This window comes from Podarcis liolepis, assembly GCF_965112155.1.
Source record: "Podarcis liolepis genome assembly, chromosome: 10".
Lineage (NCBI taxonomy): Eukaryota > Metazoa > Chordata > Lepidosauria > Squamata > Lacertidae > Podarcis > Podarcis liolepis.
In genome coordinates this window covers 3,876,377-3,895,582 of record NC_139562.1, presented here as the reverse complement: position 1 = coordinate 3,895,582, position 19,206 = coordinate 3,876,377, and the positions used below count along the sequence as shown (strand labels likewise).

General features: G+C 45.8%; 3 protein-coding genes across 3 annotated transcripts in view; 1 reads left to right on the top strand and 2 right to left on the bottom strand.

The window, feature by feature from the left end:
* Positions 1 to 19,206, bottom strand: part of LOC310686803 (uncharacterized protein) — a 128,980-nt gene that overhangs the window by 74,168 nt on the left and 35,606 nt on the right. The window lies entirely within an intron of this gene.
* LOC310686892 (uncharacterized protein) overlaps positions 1 to 19,206 on the top strand; it is an 85,540-nt gene that overhangs the window by 52,888 nt on the left and 13,446 nt on the right. The gene's annotated exons all lie outside the window — the stretch shown is intronic.
* On the bottom strand, positions 1,006 to 12,526 carry LOC310686827 (uncharacterized protein). Its single transcript, XM_083461150.1, has 4 exons — positions 11,719 to 12,526; positions 10,643 to 10,778; positions 7,976 to 8,091; positions 1,006 to 7,005 (listed from the first exon to the last, which is right to left on the bottom strand). Exon 4 carries the CDS (start codon positions 6,877 to 6,879, stop codon positions 4,645 to 4,647), a length of 2,235 nt encoding a protein of 744 aa, XP_083317276.1. The 5' UTR covers positions 6,880 to 7,005; positions 7,976 to 8,091; positions 10,643 to 10,778; positions 11,719 to 12,526; the 3' UTR covers positions 1,006 to 4,644.

Genomic DNA, 19,206 nt, shown 5'->3' with positions numbered 1-19,206 from the left:
GGCTCTGACTTTTGCGCGCGCGCGCGCACACACACACACACACACACACACAGACGAGACATCCAGGTAAAATTCATCCCTTGTGTCTCCCATCAGAGGTAACACAATGAGGCCAATAAGAAAGCAAGGCCAGCTGTTGATATGTTTGCGGGCAGAGGCTCCCCCCCCCCCCGCAATGCAAGGAATAAAGTAATCTGGTCTCTGTGGCGGTTTATTTTGTGGGGGAAATCCTAAAAAAAAACCACCTTCTTACCGGAAAAATCCAAGGGCTCCCTTGGACAAAAAGTAAAGACACCAACCAGAGTAAATTGAAGCAAATCAGCAGCCTGAAGGCTTGGTCTTTACTGAAGAAAGACTGTCGCGACAGGGTGCTCCCCTCACTTGCAGGTGAGAGGAAAGACACAGAAAAATGGTGTGCAAGGTCTTATAAAAAGTTTTGGAATTCCCATCCTGTAAGTCAAGCCCACCCCCAGAAACATCATGCATACATTACAGAAAGGAGGGGTTGAGGGAGGAGTTGTGGTGGTAACCTGAGTGTCCTGTCACCTGGCTGGTTCCCTTCTCTCCCCCTCCCCACGAGTCTCTTCCAGGAGACAAAGGGGAGTTGGCAGTTTCCTGCTCCCAGAGGGAAGATCTGATCATTGTCCTTTGTTCCAGTCCATGCTGAATCCACTCCCATATGCAAGTTCTTTGTGATCTTGATGGTCTTCTGTCTAGGAACATCAGGGTTGGCATAGCAACTGGGCAGGGCTCCTGTGGATGTGCTGGGATGGTGAAGGGATTATGGCTGCCCTGTATCAAACCTTCCCCATTTTGTAGTCCTTCCTCCATGGAGTAAAATAAAAGTACAGTGGTGCCCCACAAGACGAACGCCTCGCAAGACGGAAAACCCGCTAGACAAAAGGGTTTTCCATTTTGGAGGCGCTTCGCAAAACGAATTTCCCTATGGGGTTGCTTCGCAAGACGAAAAAATCTTGCGCGTCCCCGCGGGTTTTTTCCGCTCCCCCCCTTTGCCTAAGCCGCTAAGCCGCCTATCAGCTGTTCCGCTGATAACCCGCTTAACAGCTGATCACGAAAAGCCGCTAGACCGCTGTAGCGCTAATCCGCTAAGCTGTCAATGGGCTTGCTTCGCAAGACGAAAAAACCGCTAGACAAAGAGAATCACGGAACGGATTCTTTTCGTCTTGCGAGGCACCACTGTAGAACAGTGCAAATCCGATGCATGGTTGATTTTCTATGAATTTATAACAGAAGTGTAGCGTATGTAGTGTGTGAGTGTGAGTGTCAGTGTGTGTGAAGTTTGTACAAACTGGATGATGGGGGGGGGGGTTCCTGCTACACAAATAATCTGTTTTCATTTATTTAATCCGTTTTTCCATGATGTCTATGATATTAATCGAAGCACAGCCAAACATTGTTTGTGGAATGTTATTTGTTTACCTTTTGCCTGAGCATTTCTTATTAATTCTGTCATGTTGGCTAGTTCAAGGTACTTGCACAACTTTAAATTGCCATTCATTTTTTCTTGGTATTAAGTCATTTCCCAGTATTTTGCTATTAACATTCTATCCGATGTTGTCACATCAAGAAACACTCTTTTATTTTCATTTGGGATGTTAGAATGCCAAAACAGGTTACTTCAGGTTTCTTAAAAATTGTGTGTCTTAGCATTTATTTATTTTTGGTTCCTCATAGGTCATTGTGTGTGTGTGTGTGTGTTTTTACTTTGAGGACATGTCAATCACATGTTGAAAGTCATTTTCATCAAGTTCTACTTATCAGATAGCGCATGCTGAATTTTAAGCCTTTTTCCATTCCCCCCCCCCCCATTTTTAGTCCAGTAGTAATCTGTGTGGTTTTGACAATATCTTTATATTATTTAATAATAATTATTTTCTGAATCTGATGTCTTTGCGTCAACCCTGTTTTCATCTGACTGGTAATCTAATTTTTTGCTTTCTTTTTATTTATTTTAACCTTTCTTGTATTTTTTTACAGTTCTCTTTCTCTACATGTGGAGTAATTTTTTTATTTAATAATATGGAAGGGGGAAAAAAACCAAAGTGAAGGAAAGCAAACAAACTTAGCAGATAATAACAGTAATTATATGAAAATGTAATAATAATATTGAAATGAATAAAATGCTTAATCCGCTAAGATTTTTATTTGCAGCTTCGCACGGAAACTGAAGGACATCCTTTTTGCCTTTCGCCCTTTCCCTTTTCTAACTCTGTCTTTTAAGTCCCCAAAACCCTGCCCCTTACAGGATATCACTTCTACAAATGTGTTACTACAGATCCAATGAAAAGCTTCGCCACCACAAGACCTGCAACAACAACAGACACCAAAGTTTTCAAAGTGGCCACAGCAATTTCTTTCAAAGGGGAAGTGGGGCTGACAAAGGGGGAAGGAGTTGAATTGCAAGGACATTTTCTCACTTTTGAACCTTAAGACCTCCAGGATTGAGAAGATCACAATTGTCTCAAGATATGCAACTGATAGTTAATTAGTTTTTTTGTATTATGTGTTATTACGTAGGAATGTTGAAATGTGTCTGACAGTTTGTTATTTCCACAAGGGGGGGGGAGCTATTTTTGTGTGTTATTGTTTTTATCTTTAATGTCTTATTCCTTACACCCCAATGGAGGATTCTCATACATTTTATGCTTTTTTAACAGATCAGGCTATTATGTAGTCCAATGTTTAGAATTAGATAAATTTATAACCACATTTCGTTGTTTCACCTGGCACTCTGCAAACTTCCCTACCCATTTTAAAAAATGTGCCAAAACTCACTTTACGAAGGAGAAGCTTCAGGAAGGTGTATATGCTTTGGTTTAGCAGAAATAATCCCTTATAGAGTTAAATTGACTTATTTGGACAAGTGCCCTTTAAGAATGGTTTTGTTTTAACAGATTCGTTTGAAAAGTTGAGAACATTGGGGCAAGATAAATTCAAATTGGACTCAGTTTGAATTGGGCAAGTGTATCCAGGCTGCAATTAGCTTTTGGTCCTTAAAGTGCAAGTGAGCAACTTCCCATGACTGCAAGACCAGAGCCTATAATAATAAAATCCCATGGAATGGCCAGGCAAAGACATTTCTCTCATGACGTGTCCAAACCTGTGCCAGCTGTGGTGAGTGCCAGGCAACATGGTCAATATGAAAGCCCTAAGTGAATTCACCAGGGATTGCCACTACTGTGACACCATGCCGGTGTGAGACCACAGAAGAGCTACCTTGACACCTGAGAACACAAAAATGGCGGGGGGCATAGCAAACTGCATTTTTCAGTCATTAGTGGACCTTCCTGCTAAATGCAAAGCATAGACCACTATTGAGAAAATATTTCTTCCAAGGTGCTAGAATACCACAAGTAACTGAGCAACAAAATATTAATTTTATGTCTAACTATGTGCACTGTTACACTATTATATTTCTATGCAAATATCCTTTAGAATCGTGACATCCAAGTCCCTTTCAGGTTCACATGGACACACACATCTGGGACGGAGAATAGCAGGTTAATATTTACCACCTTAAATTGTGTGGAGAAAAGGATTGCAAAGTAGCCACCTTTGCAATCTTATCTCCGAAGGGGGGAACTGTAGCAGGAACCCCCCCATCATCCAGTTTGTACAAACTTCACACACACTCACACTCACACACTACATACGCCACACTTGTGTTGTTTGGAGATCACACATGGTGGTGGTGAGAAAGTTTGGTGCAAAAACCAGTCACACAAATATGCACCAATTTTTCATGCTTGAGTACAGCAGTTTCAGCAGTAAACAAATACAGCACACAGGATATCTAAGTCAGGCACACAAACCGGCAGAAGGGAGCAAGGCAGGAAGGAGGCTGGAAGGACGCAGAGCAATGGAGGTGTGTCTTTCGCTTCCTGTCGCCTGGGAGGGAAGTCAGGAACTCGGCATATTCAGGGGCTTCACGAAGCAAAGCTTTCTGCCAGTGGCTTCCAGGCAAATGAGCATCCTGGAAACACACACTGTGATTCTTGGTGTGTTGCCATATCAATTGTTTTTGAAAGGTTATCATGATATGGTCTAGAAACCAGTTTGGACAATATATCGCCCAGCCCTAATCCTCATTGACCACCAACAATCCAGACAAACACTCTGCCCTTCTCTATCAAAAGGCACTTTACATCTTAGATCATAATCACATTGTTTGACATTGCCTTCAATATTTTATTACGATAGAGTTTTACACATAAAAAACCAGAACTTCACATACACAACATGTGTTAAAGACTTATTTCCTCCTGAGTTCATTTCTATGAAGAAAAGAGTGGACTCTGAGAGGAAGACCTCCAACACTCCATACATCTAAATGGGTTTTTACATCTGAGAGTTTCTGGATTTTCCTTAAACACTACATTGTAAATAAAGAACTTTTTGCAATCTTTCCATTTAAACTGCTTCTCCTCTTTGAGTCTGTTGATGGTTTGTACGGTTTCAACTCCAAAGGTTCTTCCTGTCCGTGAATCTGTTGATTTAGAATTAACACCAAGACTGAACCTCTATCGACTTTCCTGATATTTATAAGGTTTGTGTTTTGTGTGAGTTTCTTCACATAAATCAAGGGTTCCACTCTGACTGGAGCTCCTTCCACAGTCCATACATTTAAACAGTTTCTCCCCTGTGTGTCTGCTGATGTTTCCTAAGATTTCCATAATGACTGAAGCTCTTTCCGCACTCCATACATGTAAATGGTTTTTCCCCCGTGTGAGTCCGTTGATGTTTTCTAAGGTCTCCATTCTGACTGAAGCAATTTCCGCACTCCATGCATTTAAATGGTTTCTCCCCTGTGTGATTCCGTTGATGTTTTTTAAGAGTTCCATTATCACCAAAGCTCATTCCGCACTCCATGCATTTAAATGGTTTCTCCCCTGTGTGAGTCCGTTGATGTTTTTTAAGGGTTCCATTATCACTAAAGCTCTTTCCGCACTCCATACATTTAAATGGTTTCTCTCCTGTGTGAATCCGCTGGTGTAATTTAAGGACTCCATTCTGACTAAAGCACTTTCCGCACTCCATGCATTTATATGGTTTCTCCCCCGTGTGAGTCCGTTGATGTTTTCTAAGGTCTCCATTCTGACTGAAGCAATTTCCGCACTCCAGGCATTTAAATGGTTTCTCCCCTGTGTGAGTCCGTTGATGTATATTGAGGTGTCCACTCTGACTGAAGCTCTTTCCGCACTCCATACATTTAAATGGTTTCTCCCCTGTGTGAGTCCTTTGATGTGTTCTAAGGGATGCATTGAAATTAAAGCTCTTTCCGCACTCCAGGCATTTAAATGGTTTCTCCCCTGTGTGAGTCCGTTGATGTATATTGAGGTGTCCACTCTGACTGAAGCTCTTTCCGCACTCCATACATGTAAATGGTTTTTCCCCCGTGTGAGTCCGTTGATGTTTTCTAAGGTCTCCATTCTGACTGAAGCAATTTCCGCACTCCATGCATTTAAATGGTTTCTCCCCTGTGTGAGTCCGTTGATGTTTTTTAAGAGTTCCATTATCAGCAAAGCTCATTCCACACTCCATGCATTTAAATGGTTTCTCCCCTGTGTGAGTCCGTTGATGTTTTTTAAGGGTTCCATTAACACTAAAGCTCTTTCCGCACTCCATACATTTAAATGGTTTTTCTCCTGTGTGAATCCGCTGGTGTAATTTAAGGACTCCATTCTGACTAAAGCACTTTCCGCACTCCATGCATTTAAATGGTTTCTCTCCTGTGTGAATTCGCTGGTGTAATTTAAGGTCTCCATTCTGACTGAAGCAATTTCCGCACTCCAGACATTTAAATGGTTTCTCCCCTGTGTGAGTCCATTGATGTTTTTTAAGGTTCCCATTATAACTAAAGCTCATTCCGCACTCCATGCATTTAAATGGTTTCTCTCCTATGTGAATTCGCTGGTGTAATTTAAGGACTCCATTCTGACTGAAGCACTTTCCGCACTCCATACATTTAAATGGTTTCTCTCCTGTGTGAATTCGCTGGTGTAATTTAAGGACTCCATTCTGACTGAAGCACTTTCCGCACTCCATGCATTTATATGGTTTTTCCCCTGTGTGAGTCCGTTGATGTTTTCTAAGCTCTCCATTCTGTCTGAAGCACTTTCCGCACTCCATGCATTTAAATGGTTTCTCCCCTGTGTGAGTTCGTTGATGTGTTCTAAGGTCTGCATTGAAACTGAAGCTCTTTCCACACTCCATACATTTATATGGTTTCTCCCCTGTGTGAGTTCGTTGATGTGTTCTAAGGTTTGCACCGAAACTGAAGATCTTTCCGCACTCCAGGCATTTAAATGGTTTCTCCCCTGTGTGAGTCCGTTGATGTTTTCTAAGGGATCCACTTTCACTAAAGCTCCTTCCGCACTCCAGGCATTTAAATAGTTTCTCCCCTGTGTGAGTCCGTTGATGTATATTGAGGTGTCCACTCCGACTGAAGCTCTTTCCACACTCCATACATTTATATGGTTTCTCCCCTGTGTGAGTCCGTTGATGTCTTCTAAGGTTTCCATTCTCACTAAAGCTCTTTCCGCACTCCAGGCATTTAAATAGTTTCTCCCCTGTGTGAGTACGTTGATGTAAACTTAAGTGTCCATTCTGACTGAAGCTCTTTCCACAATCCATGCATTTAAAACGTTTCTCCCCTGTGTGAAACTGTTGATGTAAACTTAAGTGTCCATGTTGACTGAAGTTCTTCCTGCGCTCCCTGCATTGGAATTCTTTTTTGCCCATGTTAGTTCGCTGATGTGTTCTAAGTTTTCCACTATCAGTGAAACTTTGCCCACACTCCATACCTTTCAATGGTTTCTCCCCTGTTGGAGGTCGTTGATGTGAGCTATGTGTGCTCATTCAGTGAAGCATATTCCACATTTCACACATTTAAATGTCTATACCTAATGAAACCAAAGTGCCCCATCCCTCAGAATTCTGAATGTCTTCTCCATCCCCTTCTTCAAAGTGGGAGGAAAGGAAATCCTGTTTGGGTTTCAAGGAAGAGAAGAAAGGGGAAGAGAACACAGCAAGCGCCGTTAGCACCTTCTCTCATTTCAGTATCTCCTACATTCCCCTGCCTCCTACCCATGTTCCCAGTGTTTAGGAAATGAAGATGCAATGATGTCAAATGATAGTAATGCATCAGCAACATTTCATAATCCTCAATCATCATTGATAAAGCAGCATGATCTTGGAAAACAGCCTTTTCAAATCAATTGTTTCCTCAAAGGCAAGGCAGCTACTCTCTCTCTCCATGAAAAGGCCCTCTCTCTCTGGTTCATTGTTCCTCTGGACATTCCCCATTGTCTGCATCATAATCCTCCATCCACCTCTAGATCTTTATGAGTCACCTGCACAGTCCCATTGGCGTCAGGAGGTCCATATGAACCATTTTGTGAGACCCAGGTCTACATCACTTCCAGGGACTGTGGTCTGGGTCAGTTAGAGAACTAGTGACAAGACTTGGTGCTTGGCGTCAGCTGAATGGGTGCTCAGGGAAGCTCCTGTTCTTGGAGGTGGACCTCTGTCTACATGCCTTGCATTGCATGGAGAGAGCAGGAGAAGCAGAAGCAAAGCAGCTGGCACATGGGAATCCCAGGCGGAAACACCGACCCAACTGGTTCTTTATAATGATGATGTGCTGCCTGATCCTGTGCTTGCCTTATGACAGAGGACTTTCATAATCTGGCACTGAAAAGCAGGATATTCAAGGCGAGGAGATAACTGTACTTAGTGGAAACGTCAATCTTGAATATGTGGTGTTGATTCATTAACAACCTGAAGTTGTGTTATTTCTTGTGATATGAATTTATTCCTGATCTGTCTTAAATATCATAATTATAGGATGTCTTGGGGTGTTAGGGGAGCAGTAGTACCTTTGGTGGAGGAAATGTAGTCCACCTTCTGGAGTAATTATTCCACCATTGGTCCCCACCCTGCACTCAGCTCTCACCTGAGAGAAGCTGTCAGCATTCAAAAGGGCCACAATCCCAGGAACGGCTTCAACTGGCCGGCTAAACCAGGTGAGGATACCTGATGGGTCTCAAATCCTTGGTGGGCTGGGGAATTCTGGAAAACAGAAGCGCTATTTACATCATACGTCACTGTAAAGGTATTCAGAATATTTGTCTTTTGAAGAAAAGACCACAAATCCAGTGGCTCCTTCAAAGCTAATGAACGTCTTGTGGCTGGAGCTTTTGTGGGCTGCAGGACCAGGAAAGCTTCTGCCACCATTATCCTTCTGATTGCGATTCAGGCCTCATCATGGGACCAAGGCAGGGGTCTGCAACCTTTAAGACAAAAAGAGCCACTTGGACCCGTTTTCGAAGAAAACAACAACTGGGAGCCGCAAAACCATTGCGACATTTAAAACAAATATATCTCCGGAGCCGCGATCTGACAGCGGGCGGGAAGGTGACGCCGGGACGGTGCGTGACTAACGCACGCACCGCCCCCATGCGACATCACAGCCAGTACAGCGCCCGCCACAGTGGGGAGTGTCGGGGCGCACAATGTGCCTCCTCCCCTCTCTAGTATCCGCCCCGGAGCCGCAGCAAAGGTGTAAAAGAGCCACATGCGGCTCCGGAGCCGCGGGTTGCAGACCCCTGGACCAAGGGGAAAGCTCTTTCCTGGTTCTGCTGGATCTCTCAGCGGCTTTGGAGACCTTTGACCAGGTATCCTTCTAGACCCTCTAGGGGAGCTGGGGGCCCTGCTATGCAGTGGTTCCCCTCCTTCCTCCTGAGCCATGTCCAGAAATTGGTGTTGGGGGATGAGTGTTCTGACCCCTGGGTGCTCACTTGTGGGGTGCCTCAGGGCTCCGTCCTCTCCCCATGCTTTTTAATATCTATATGAAGACGCTGGGAGAGATCATCAGGGGGTTTGGGCTGGGTGTTCCCCAGTATGTGGATGATGCCCAGCTCTTCCTCTCTTTTAAATTGGAACCAGTGAAGGTCCTGAGTAAGTGTCTGGAGGCACTTGGAGGATAGATGGCGGCTAACAGATTGAGGTTGAATCTTGATAAGAAAGAAATACTGTCCCAGGGGGACAGGGGGCAGGCAGGTGTGGGAGACTCCCTAGACCTGATGGGGCTAACTGTGCCCCAAAAGGACTAGGTGCACAACCTGGGGGTCATTTTGGACTCACAGCTGTCTATGGAGGCACAGGTCAATTCTGTGTCCAGGGCAGCTGTGTACCAGTTCCATCTGGTATGCCAGCTGAGATCCTCCATGCCTGGAGACTGTCTCCCCAGAGTGGTGCATGCTCTGGTGATCTCCCGCTTGGATTACTGCCATGTGATACATGGGGCTTGAGGAGATTTCACCCATCCCATTCCAAGAATCTGCTGATGTTCTCTGCTGATTCTCCAGAGAGGAGGGGGGCGGTTTCTGCTCTCCACTTATTTCGCTCCAGCCTCACAAGAGAGAGAGAGACTGAGTGTTAGAGAGAGAGTGTGTTATCTCTGTATAGATAAGGTTGCTGCTAAGAGCAGCTGCAGACTCTCAGTGCAGTCTAGCTTCTCCATTTAGCTCTGTATATAGTTTGTATGATAGTTGTAGATAGAATAAAAGTAGTTATTCTACAGAGCTGTTCTCCGAGTGGTTTATGCTCTGCTGTACTCTGCTGTGCAACGACTGTCTTCGGGAGTGAATCTGGTGCTCACAACTCTGAGTTGTGAGTCCACAGCACTTTGACCTGTTCCTGTGCAGAAGGTCTCTGGAAGTGCTACCCCAGCTCGCCTGGCCCAGTCGGGGCTGAAGTGGATGAGTCCAGTCGGTGGCATTGGCTCAAGGGTGATGCTGACAGGGCTACCTTTGAAGGTGACCCGGAAACTGCAACTAATCCAGAATGTGGCTGGTAGAGAACAGAATGGGAGCAGCTGCTGAGACAACATAACACCTGTCTGAAAGGATCCTCACTGACTCCCAGTACATTTCTGAGCACAATTCGCAATGTTGGTGCTGACCATTAAATTGCCGTGGTTGCATTTTTCAGGCATAGAATCCTATTATGCCTTCAGTAACAAATTGATTTGCTGAAGGAATTTTTTGCTGTCTCTGAGCGTTTTTTCCTACTCTGCTAATTGTATGTCGGACTTGCTCTGGAGATCATTGTGGAGGAGCAAGATCTGCAACCTAAAGCCCTAAACAGCCTCACTCTCTGTAGACCTGAAGGAGCGTCTCCACCCCCATCGCTCAGTCTGGACACTGAGGTCCTCCTTCGAGGGTCTTCTGCTGGTTCACACACCCCCCCCCCCCGTGAGCGAAGTTACAGGGAAGCAGGCAGATGGCAAGGAAATGGGCAACTATCTGACTTTTAGAAGACAGCTGAAGGCAGCCCTGTATCAGGAGGTTTTTAATGTCTGATGTTTTACTGTCTTTTATATGTAATGTAAGCTGCCCAGAGTGGCGGGGGAAACCCAGCCAGATAGGCAGCGTAGAAATACTACAATCATTCTTATTATATTGTTATTCTTTTGTAGTTATTTTTGAATTCGTACTGCAATATCAGCTCACGAAATGTCATGGGTGGAGAAAATCACAGGGATGCCGTACACTGTAATCCCACCCACAACTTCTCATTCACATACAGCCTGTAAATTTGGGAAGGTCACACACCTCACCTGTGCTAATACTGGCACTCTTTGGCCTGTGTAGACACACCTTGTATGTAGAGCCTCCAGCCACAGGCACTGTCTATCATGAAAATGGGTCCTTTGGCTGGGAAGAATCTCAGCTTGTCAGTCACTCTGACACTGCCTACAAAGAATAAGAGGAACAGAAATGCTTTTGAGGTGCAACTTCTAGATCAATCCTGAGAGCCATTCCATGGACTCTGCACCCCTGTTTCTGATGACAGGTGCACATTATCCTCATCCTCAATGAAAAGGCATTAAAGATAGAAGCCTGAGAGAGAGGAAAAGGTTTCTGTCTGCTTCCTGGGTAGGATTGTGGAAACAGAGAACGCCTTCTGAAAAGGGCTCTCCCCTCCCCTCTTCCGCTGCGTCTGGACAGGGCAGGGGCTTATGGGGTGGGAAGAGGATGGAGCTTGCAGGAAGGGAGGGGTGGGGGGACTGGACCCCCCACTTTCGACAGATCCCTCTCTGGTCGCCTTGAAGGGATGGCCGATTCCTAGGCGGGAGGGAGAAGCCAAGGCGGCCCCTCTGGAGAGTCCCCAAGGAAGCCACGATGGAGACCTCTCCCTACAGACTGGTCTTCCTTTCTCTCTCCCCCCCCCCCCCGCCAATGCTGCCCTTCCCCGCCCCAGGGATGCTCCCCCCGACTTCCTCGACCCCTCCCTCTTTCCCTGAGTCTCCCTGCACCCAGAGGCTCATCCCTCGACCTGCGCGCCCCACGTCTCCATCCAGAGGACAACCCCCCCAACACCAGCCACACGGGGGTCTCTATCCAGGCGTCCCTCGCCGCCGTTAACCCTTTCATGGCCTGCCTTTTCCATGCGGAGCCCACAGGACCCCAGGGATGCCTGTGCGGGGGAAATAGGGCAAGGGGGTCCTCGTGGGGAACCCTGGGTGGGCGCTCCATGACCGCCCCCGCCAGGGCGCCTAAGGGGCCAGGGAAAGCCCCCTTCGCAGTAGGAGTGCAGGGATCCAGGCCCTGCCCGTGGGGCCCAGGAAAGGTGCTTTGGGGAGCTGGAGGGGGTCTCTGGATCCTTCTCTCCCCCCCCCCGCGACCCCTTTACCTCTTTCTCCTCGCTCCCGATTCTCCTTTCCTTTCCTGCAGCATCCACGGGGGGGGGGGTCCCTGCCGCCCCTCCTCCCCTTTCCGAAAGCGCGCGCCCCTAGAGCTACGGGGCAGAGCAGCAATCCGGCGCAGAAGCTTCACTTCCGGGAGAAACAGGCAGTTTGGGAGGGGGGCTCATCCCCCCCATTCCCGGAACACATGGCGGATGGCGAGGAGGAGGAGCAACATATTGGGGAGGGGATTTGGGGTTGTGGGGGCGGGGTGAGGGAAGGATGTGCCGGGAGGGGAGGAACAGGGGGGAGGGAGAGGAAGGTTTCCCTCCTCCCCTCTTCCTCCTGTAGATCAGGAGAGCGGGGGAGGGGCTGATCCTGGCAATCCAATTGCAAAGTGGGGTTCCCCCCCAATGTTTACATTGCTAAATCCCTCCCTCGCCCACCCCACGCCACGAGCCGTGCGTCCGTGCTTTAGGTATTGGTGCTCTTCAAACCAGGAAGGGGGGACAGTTATACGACACCCCAAGGCCCCACCACAGCCTCGGTGTCTCCCTGGATGCTCCAGTAGCCGGCCTCCTCTGGGTCTCCTGGCCCCCTCCTCTCTTCCCTCTGGGTCTGAACTGCTCTCTGCCCCAGCCTCTTCCTGCTCAGCAAACCCTGTTTCCTCCTCAGCTGGCAACACCTCCCCTCCCGGTCTGCTCCCCTTTCTCCCTCTTTCCGCTCATCGCCATCCCACCACCAGTCCCCAGGATCTGAGCCTTCTTCCTTTGTGGGTCTCCCAGCTGGTGCCTCCCCCCCCCAACACAGCCAGTCCACGACAGCAACAGCAGCCATAGCAGTAAAATCAGTATGATAGTAATATAACAACAACAACAACAACAACAACAACAACAATAATAATAATAATAATTTTTTATTTATACCCCGCCCTCCCCAGCCAAGGCCGGGCTCAGAGCGGCTTACAAGCAATAATAAAAACAAGATGAATGATTACAACTTAAAAACAAAAATAAAATACAACATTAAAATAATGGAACATTAAAATATTAAAATGTAGCCTCATTGCAGGAGAAGGAAAAGAAAAAAGAAAAGGGGGGGGAGGGAATCAAATTGGCTCCAAGCCAAAGGCCAGGCGGAACAACTCTGTCTTACAGGCCCTGCGGAAAGAAATCAGATCCTGCAGGGCCCTGGTCTCATGAGACAGAGCGTTCCACCAAGTTGGGGCCAGTGCTGAAAAGGCCCTGGCTCTGGCTGAAGCCAATCTAACTTCCTTAGGGCCTGGGACCACTAGGGTGTTGTTATTTATGGACCTTGAGGCTCTCCGTGGGGCATACCAGGCGAGGCGGTCCCGTAGGTACGAGGGTCCTAGGCCGTGAAGGGCTTTAAAGGTCAAAAGCAGCACCTTAAATCTGACCCTGTACTCCACCGGGAGCCAGTGCAGATTGAAAAGCACTGGATGAATATGCTCCCATGGCAGAGATCCTGTGAGGAGCCTCGCTGCAGCATTCTGTACCCGCTGGAGTTTCTGGGACAGCTTCAAGGGCAGCCCCGCGTAGAGCGAATTACAGTAGTGAAGCCTGGAGATGACCGTCGCATGGATCACTGTGGCCAGGTCGGGGCGGGAAAGGTAAGGGACCAACTGCTTGATGCGGCGAAGGTGGGAAAATGTTGCCTTGGCTGTTGCTGTAATTTGCGCCTCCATGGAAAGGGAGGCGTCAAGGATTACACCCAAACTCTTAACGGAAGGCAATGGCACTAATTGGGCCCCCAGAAGAGAAGGGAGTTGGTCCCTCATCCCCATGCCATCCCGACCTAGCCATAAGACCTCTGTCTTCGAAGGATTTAGTTTCAATCGGCTCCCACGAAACCATCCAGCCACAGCTTCCAAGCATCTGGTCAGTGTGTAAGGGGCCGAGTCGGTGTGGCATAATATAATATACACTCTGGTCCTCTGGTAGGAAAACTCCCTAGCAGCAGGATTGAATAATAACTTCTGGGAATATGGAAAAGTATTATCTTCTCCCAACCCCAGAATAAGCACAACTCTGGGGTTGCTCCATGGGGTTCATGAGTGAAGATGGGCCCCCCAGGAGACTTCCCTCGTACCTGTAGCCCCTCCTTCCCCATCCTGCAAATAGGCTTGGGGGGAAATCTCCCATTCAATTTCAGTATTTCAAGCTTTTTTTCAGAATGCGCAGGGGGCAGGGAGATGTTATGGTGAAGAAGCAGTGTTTGGAGATCATACGGTGGTGGGGGTGACAGAGCTTGGTGCAAAAACCATCTTGCATGCTTGAGCAGAGCAACTCCAGGGCATGAGGCACGTAGCAGCAGGGTAGGGGCCACATGCAGAGCAATTCCCACGCTGAGGACAAAAACGCACACAGAGGCAGCAGGACTTCTTCAGTAATAGTTTACTGAGCTTTCAAAGCCTACAGTTCTCACTGGGTCCCCAGTGAGGCACAAAACTTAGCTCCTGAGAGCAAATCCCGTTTCAGCAGTAAAAAAAATACAGCACACAGGATATCTAAGTCAGGCACACAATCCGGCAGAAGGGAGCAAGGGAGGAAAGAGGCTGGAAGGACACAGGGCAATGGAGGTGTGTCTTTCGCTTCCTGTTGCCTGGGAAGAAAGTCAGCAACTCGGCATCTGCAGGGACTTCACGAAGCAAAGCTTTATGCTGGCTATTCCAGGCAAATGCGCATCCTAGAAACACACACTGTGATCTGTGCTATATTGCCGTATCAGTTGTTTTTATGGGGATTTTTCTGTCCCCCCCCCAAAAAAAATATTCATTTTATAACACAAATAAAGAACACAATCAGAAAAACAAACAATACAAACAAAGTCTTGTCATATCCTTATTTTCCTATACATTGTGAAGTGTGCTTCCCCAAGTCCTACCTATCTGATTTTCATTTTACTTCATCTTTAGCTATTTACATATATCATCATTTCTAACAATCTTTTTTTTTAATCACACTTAAAATAACTTCACATTTTATCACTTACAAATAATACTACTTTAAAATACATTATCTTCTACTTCTAAGCCTGCAGCATATATCCGCTTCCAAAGCTATTCTAAGATTTAAATATTAACATAAAATGTAATAAATTATACATCTTAGATAGTTTTTTTGGTTTTGTATCTAATAATTCCATTTCCAGTTTGGATTTCTCTCTTTGAAAACCAAATTTCTTGTCCATTTTAAACACTTCATTTATCTGGATGTACTGGAACCTATCATCTAATTTATCTTTCAACAGATCACAAGATTTTAATCTAAATTGGTCCCCTACTTCCATCAGAATAGCATTATACTTCAACCACGTATCTTTCATATTCAACCTTTTATGGGTCTTAGCTTCCAATGGTGAGCCAAATAACTTGTTTTTCAAGGGTTCTCGCAATGCGTCAGGGAATGGTCTGAAGCTGAGTATGGGGGAATGCATTCTCAGGCAGATCAGCTTTCCTGGGAGCAGGAGGGGGGGGAATTGACCCTCCTCTTTTCCAGTGGTCTCAGAAGCAGGGAGTGACACCGATGCAGAGCAGATTAGACAGGAGTTACCTAGCTAAGAGAGAAGGACAAGAGAAACAGACTCAGCTGGCCCTGAAGCAGAAATACGGATTTCTTCGGAGTTCATTGCTGGGAAGAAGAGTGGACACTGAGAGGAACATGTCCCACACTCCATACATCTAAATGGGTTCTCCCTTGTGACAGTCCCTAGATGTTTCTTAAACATTCCATTATAATTAAATCACTTTCTGTAATCTTTCCATTTAAACTGCTTCTCCTCATGTCTGTTGATGGTTTGTAGGGTTTTAACTCTTAAAGTTCATCCTGTGCATGAGTCTGTTGATTTAGAACTTCCACTAGAAATGGACCTCTACCTTTATTTAACTTCCTGACACTTATATGGTTTGTCTCCTGTGTGAGTTTGTTAATGTAAATCAAGGGTTCCACTCTGCCTGAAGCTTTACCGCTCTCAATGCATTTAAAGGGTTTTTCCCCTGTGTGAGTCCATTGATGTCTTCTAAGGGTTTCATTGAAACCGAAGCTCCTCCGCACTCCATTCATTCATATGGTTTCTCCCCTGTGTGAGTCAGTTGATGTCTATTAAGGTGTCCACTCTGACTGAATTTCTTTCCGCACTCCATGCATTTAAATGGTTTTTCCCCTGTGTGAGTCTGTTGATGTCTTCTAAGGTTTCGATTATCACTAAAGCTCTTTCCACACTCCATACATTCATATGGTTTCTCCCCCGTGTGAGTCCGTTGATGTCTTCTAAGGGTTCCATTATCACAATAGCTCTTTCCGCACTCCATACATTCATATGGTTTCTCCCCCGTGTGAGTCCGTTGATGTATTCTAAGAGTTCCATTATCACGAAAGCTCTTTCCACACTCCATACATTCATATGGTTTCTCCCCCGTGTGAGTCCGTTGATGTCTTCTAAGGTTTCGATTATCACAATAGCTCTTTCCGCACTCCATACATTCATATGGTTTCTCCCCCGTGTGAGTCCGTTGATGTATTCTAAGAGTTCCATTATCACGAAAGCTCTTTCGACACTCCATACATTCATATGGTTTCTCCCCCGTGTGAGTCTGTTGATGTCTTCTAAGGTTTCGATTATCACTAAAGCTCTTTCCGCACTCCATACATTCATATGGTTTCTCCCCCGTGTGAGTCCGTTGATGTATTCTAAGGTTTCGATTATCACTAAAGCTCTTTCCGCACTCCATACATTTACATGGTTTCTCACCTGTGTGAGTCCGTTGATGTCTTCTAAGGGTTCCATTATCACAAAAGCTCTTTCCACACTCCGTACATTCATATGGGTTCTCCCCTGTGTGAGTCTGTTGATGTCTTCTAAGGGTTGCATTGAAACTGAAGCTCTTTCCGCACTCCATACATTCATATGGTTTTTCGCCTGTGTGAGTCCGTTGATGTGTTCTAAGCTTTCCATTATCACTAAAGCTATTTCCGCACTCCAGACATTTAAATGGTTTTCCCCCTGTGTGAGTCCATAGATGTCGTCTAAGGGCTGCATTGAAACTGAATCTCCTTCCGCACTCCATACATTCATATGGTTTCTCCCCCGTGTGAGTCCGTTGATGTATTCTAAGGTTTCGATTATCACTAAAGCTCTTTCCGCACTCCATACATTTACATGGTTTCTCACCTGTGTGAGTCTGTTGATGTCTTCTAAGGGTTCCATTATCACTAAATCTCTTTCCGCACTCAATGCATTTAAATGGTTTTTCCCCTGTGTGAGTCCGTTGATGTTGTCTAAGGTTTGCATTGAAACTGAAGCTCTTTCCACACTCCATACATTTATATGGTTTCTCCCCTGTGTGAGTCTGTTGATGTCTTCTAAGTTTTCCATTATCACTAAATCTCTTGCCACACTCAATGCATTTAAATGGTTTTTCCCCTGTGTGAGTCCGTTGATGTCGTCTAAGGTTTGCATTGAAACGGAAGCTCTTTCCGCACTCCAAACATTCATATGGTTTCTCCTCTGTGTGAGTCCGTCGATGTGTTCTAAGGGTTCTATTATCACGAAAGCTCTTTCCACACTCCATACATTCATATGGTTTCTCCTCTGTGTGAGTCCATTGATGTGTTCTAAGGGTTCTATTATCACGAAAGCTCTTTCCGCACTCCATACATTCATATGGATTCTCCCCTGTGTGAATCCGTTGATGTGTTCTAAGGGTTCCAGTATCACGAAAGCTCTTTCCACACTCCATACATTCATATGGTTTCTCCCCTGTGTGAGTCAGTAGGTGCCTATTTAGGCTTCCACTCTGACTGAATTGCCTTCCGCACTCCATGCATTTAAATGGTTTTTCCCCTGTGTGAGTCCGTAGATGTATATTGAGGTGTCCACTATGACTGAAGTTCTTCCCACACTCCGTGCATTTGAATCCTTTCTTCCCCATGTTAGTCGGCTGATGTGTTCTATCAGTGAAAGTCTTTTCACACTCTATACCTTTAAATGGTTTCGCCACTTTTGGGGTTTGTTGATGTGAGCTATGTGTGCTCATTCAATGAAGCATGTTCCACATTTCACACATGTCAATGTCTATATCTAATGAAAACAAAGGTGCCCTTTCCCCTGGAAGTCTGTCTCTCTTCTCCATGACCCTCCTCAGTGTGGGAGGAAAGGAAATCCTGTTTGGGTTTCAAGGAAGAGAACAAAGGGAAAGAGAGCACATCAAATGCCATTAGCAGCTTTTCTTATTTCAGCATCTCCTATATTCCCCTGCCTCCTACCCATGTTCCCAGTTTTGAGGAAATAAAGATGCAATGATGTCAAATGATAGTAATGCAGCAGCAAACATTCATTATCCTCAATCATCATTAATAAAGCAGCATGATCTTGGAAAACAGCCTTTTCACATCAATTGTTTCCTCACAGGAAATGCAGCTTCTCTCTCTCGATGAAAAGGCCCTCTCTCTCTATGATCCATCGTTCCTTTGGACATTTCCCATCCTCGGCATCATAATCCTCCATCCACCCCTGTTTCCACCTCTAGATCTTCATGAATGACCTGCACAGTCCCAATGGCCTCAGGAAGTCCATGTGGACCATTATATGAGACCCAGGTCTACATCTTTTCCAGGGAGTGTGGTCTGGGTCAGTCAGAGAACTAGTGGCAAGGCTTGGTGCTTGGGGTCAGCTGAATAGGTGCTCAGGGAAGCTCCTGTTCTTGGAGACGGATCTCCGTCTACATGCCTTGCATTGCATGGAGAGAGCAGGAGAAGCAGAAAGAAAGGAGCTGGCAAATGGGAAACACCCCCCCATTGTTCCTTATAATACTGATGTGCTGCCTGATCTCTTGCTCCGTCTTCTGACACAGGACTATCCTAATCTGGCACTGAAAAGCTGGATATTCAAGGCAAATGGATAACTCTACTTAGTGGAAACTTCATCCTTTAATATGTAGTACAGATTCATTAACAACCTGAAGTTGTGTTATTTCTTGAGATATGAATTTATTCCTGATCTGAGCGTTTTTTCCTACTCTCCTAACTATATGTCAGTCTAGGAGATCGTTATGAAGGAGCAAGTTCTGCAACCTAGAGCCCTAAACAGCCTCGGCCCTGTAGACCTGAAGGAGTGTCTCCACCCCCATCCTTCACTCTGAACACTGAGGTTCTCCTCTGAGGGTCTTCTGCTGGTTCCCTCCCTTCAGAGGTCGAGGAAATAAACAACTATCTGACATTTAGAAGATAGTTGAAGGGAGACCTGTATTAGGAGCTTTTTAATGTTGGATGTTTTACTGTCTTTTATGTGTACTGGAAACCCAACCAGATGGGCAGGGTATAAATACTACAATCAGTTGTATTATCTTGTGATTTTTTGGTAGTTATTTTGGAATTCGTAGTGCAATATCAGGTCACGAAATGTTTTGGGTGGAGAAAATCACAGGGTTGCCATAAACAATAATCCCACCCACAAACTCTCATTCACATACAGTCTGT

Coding starts and splice junctions, on each gene's coding strand:
- LOC310686827 (XM_083461150.1), bottom strand. CDS start 6,879: ATGAGCACACATAGCTCACATCAACGACCTCCAACAGGGGAGAAACCA.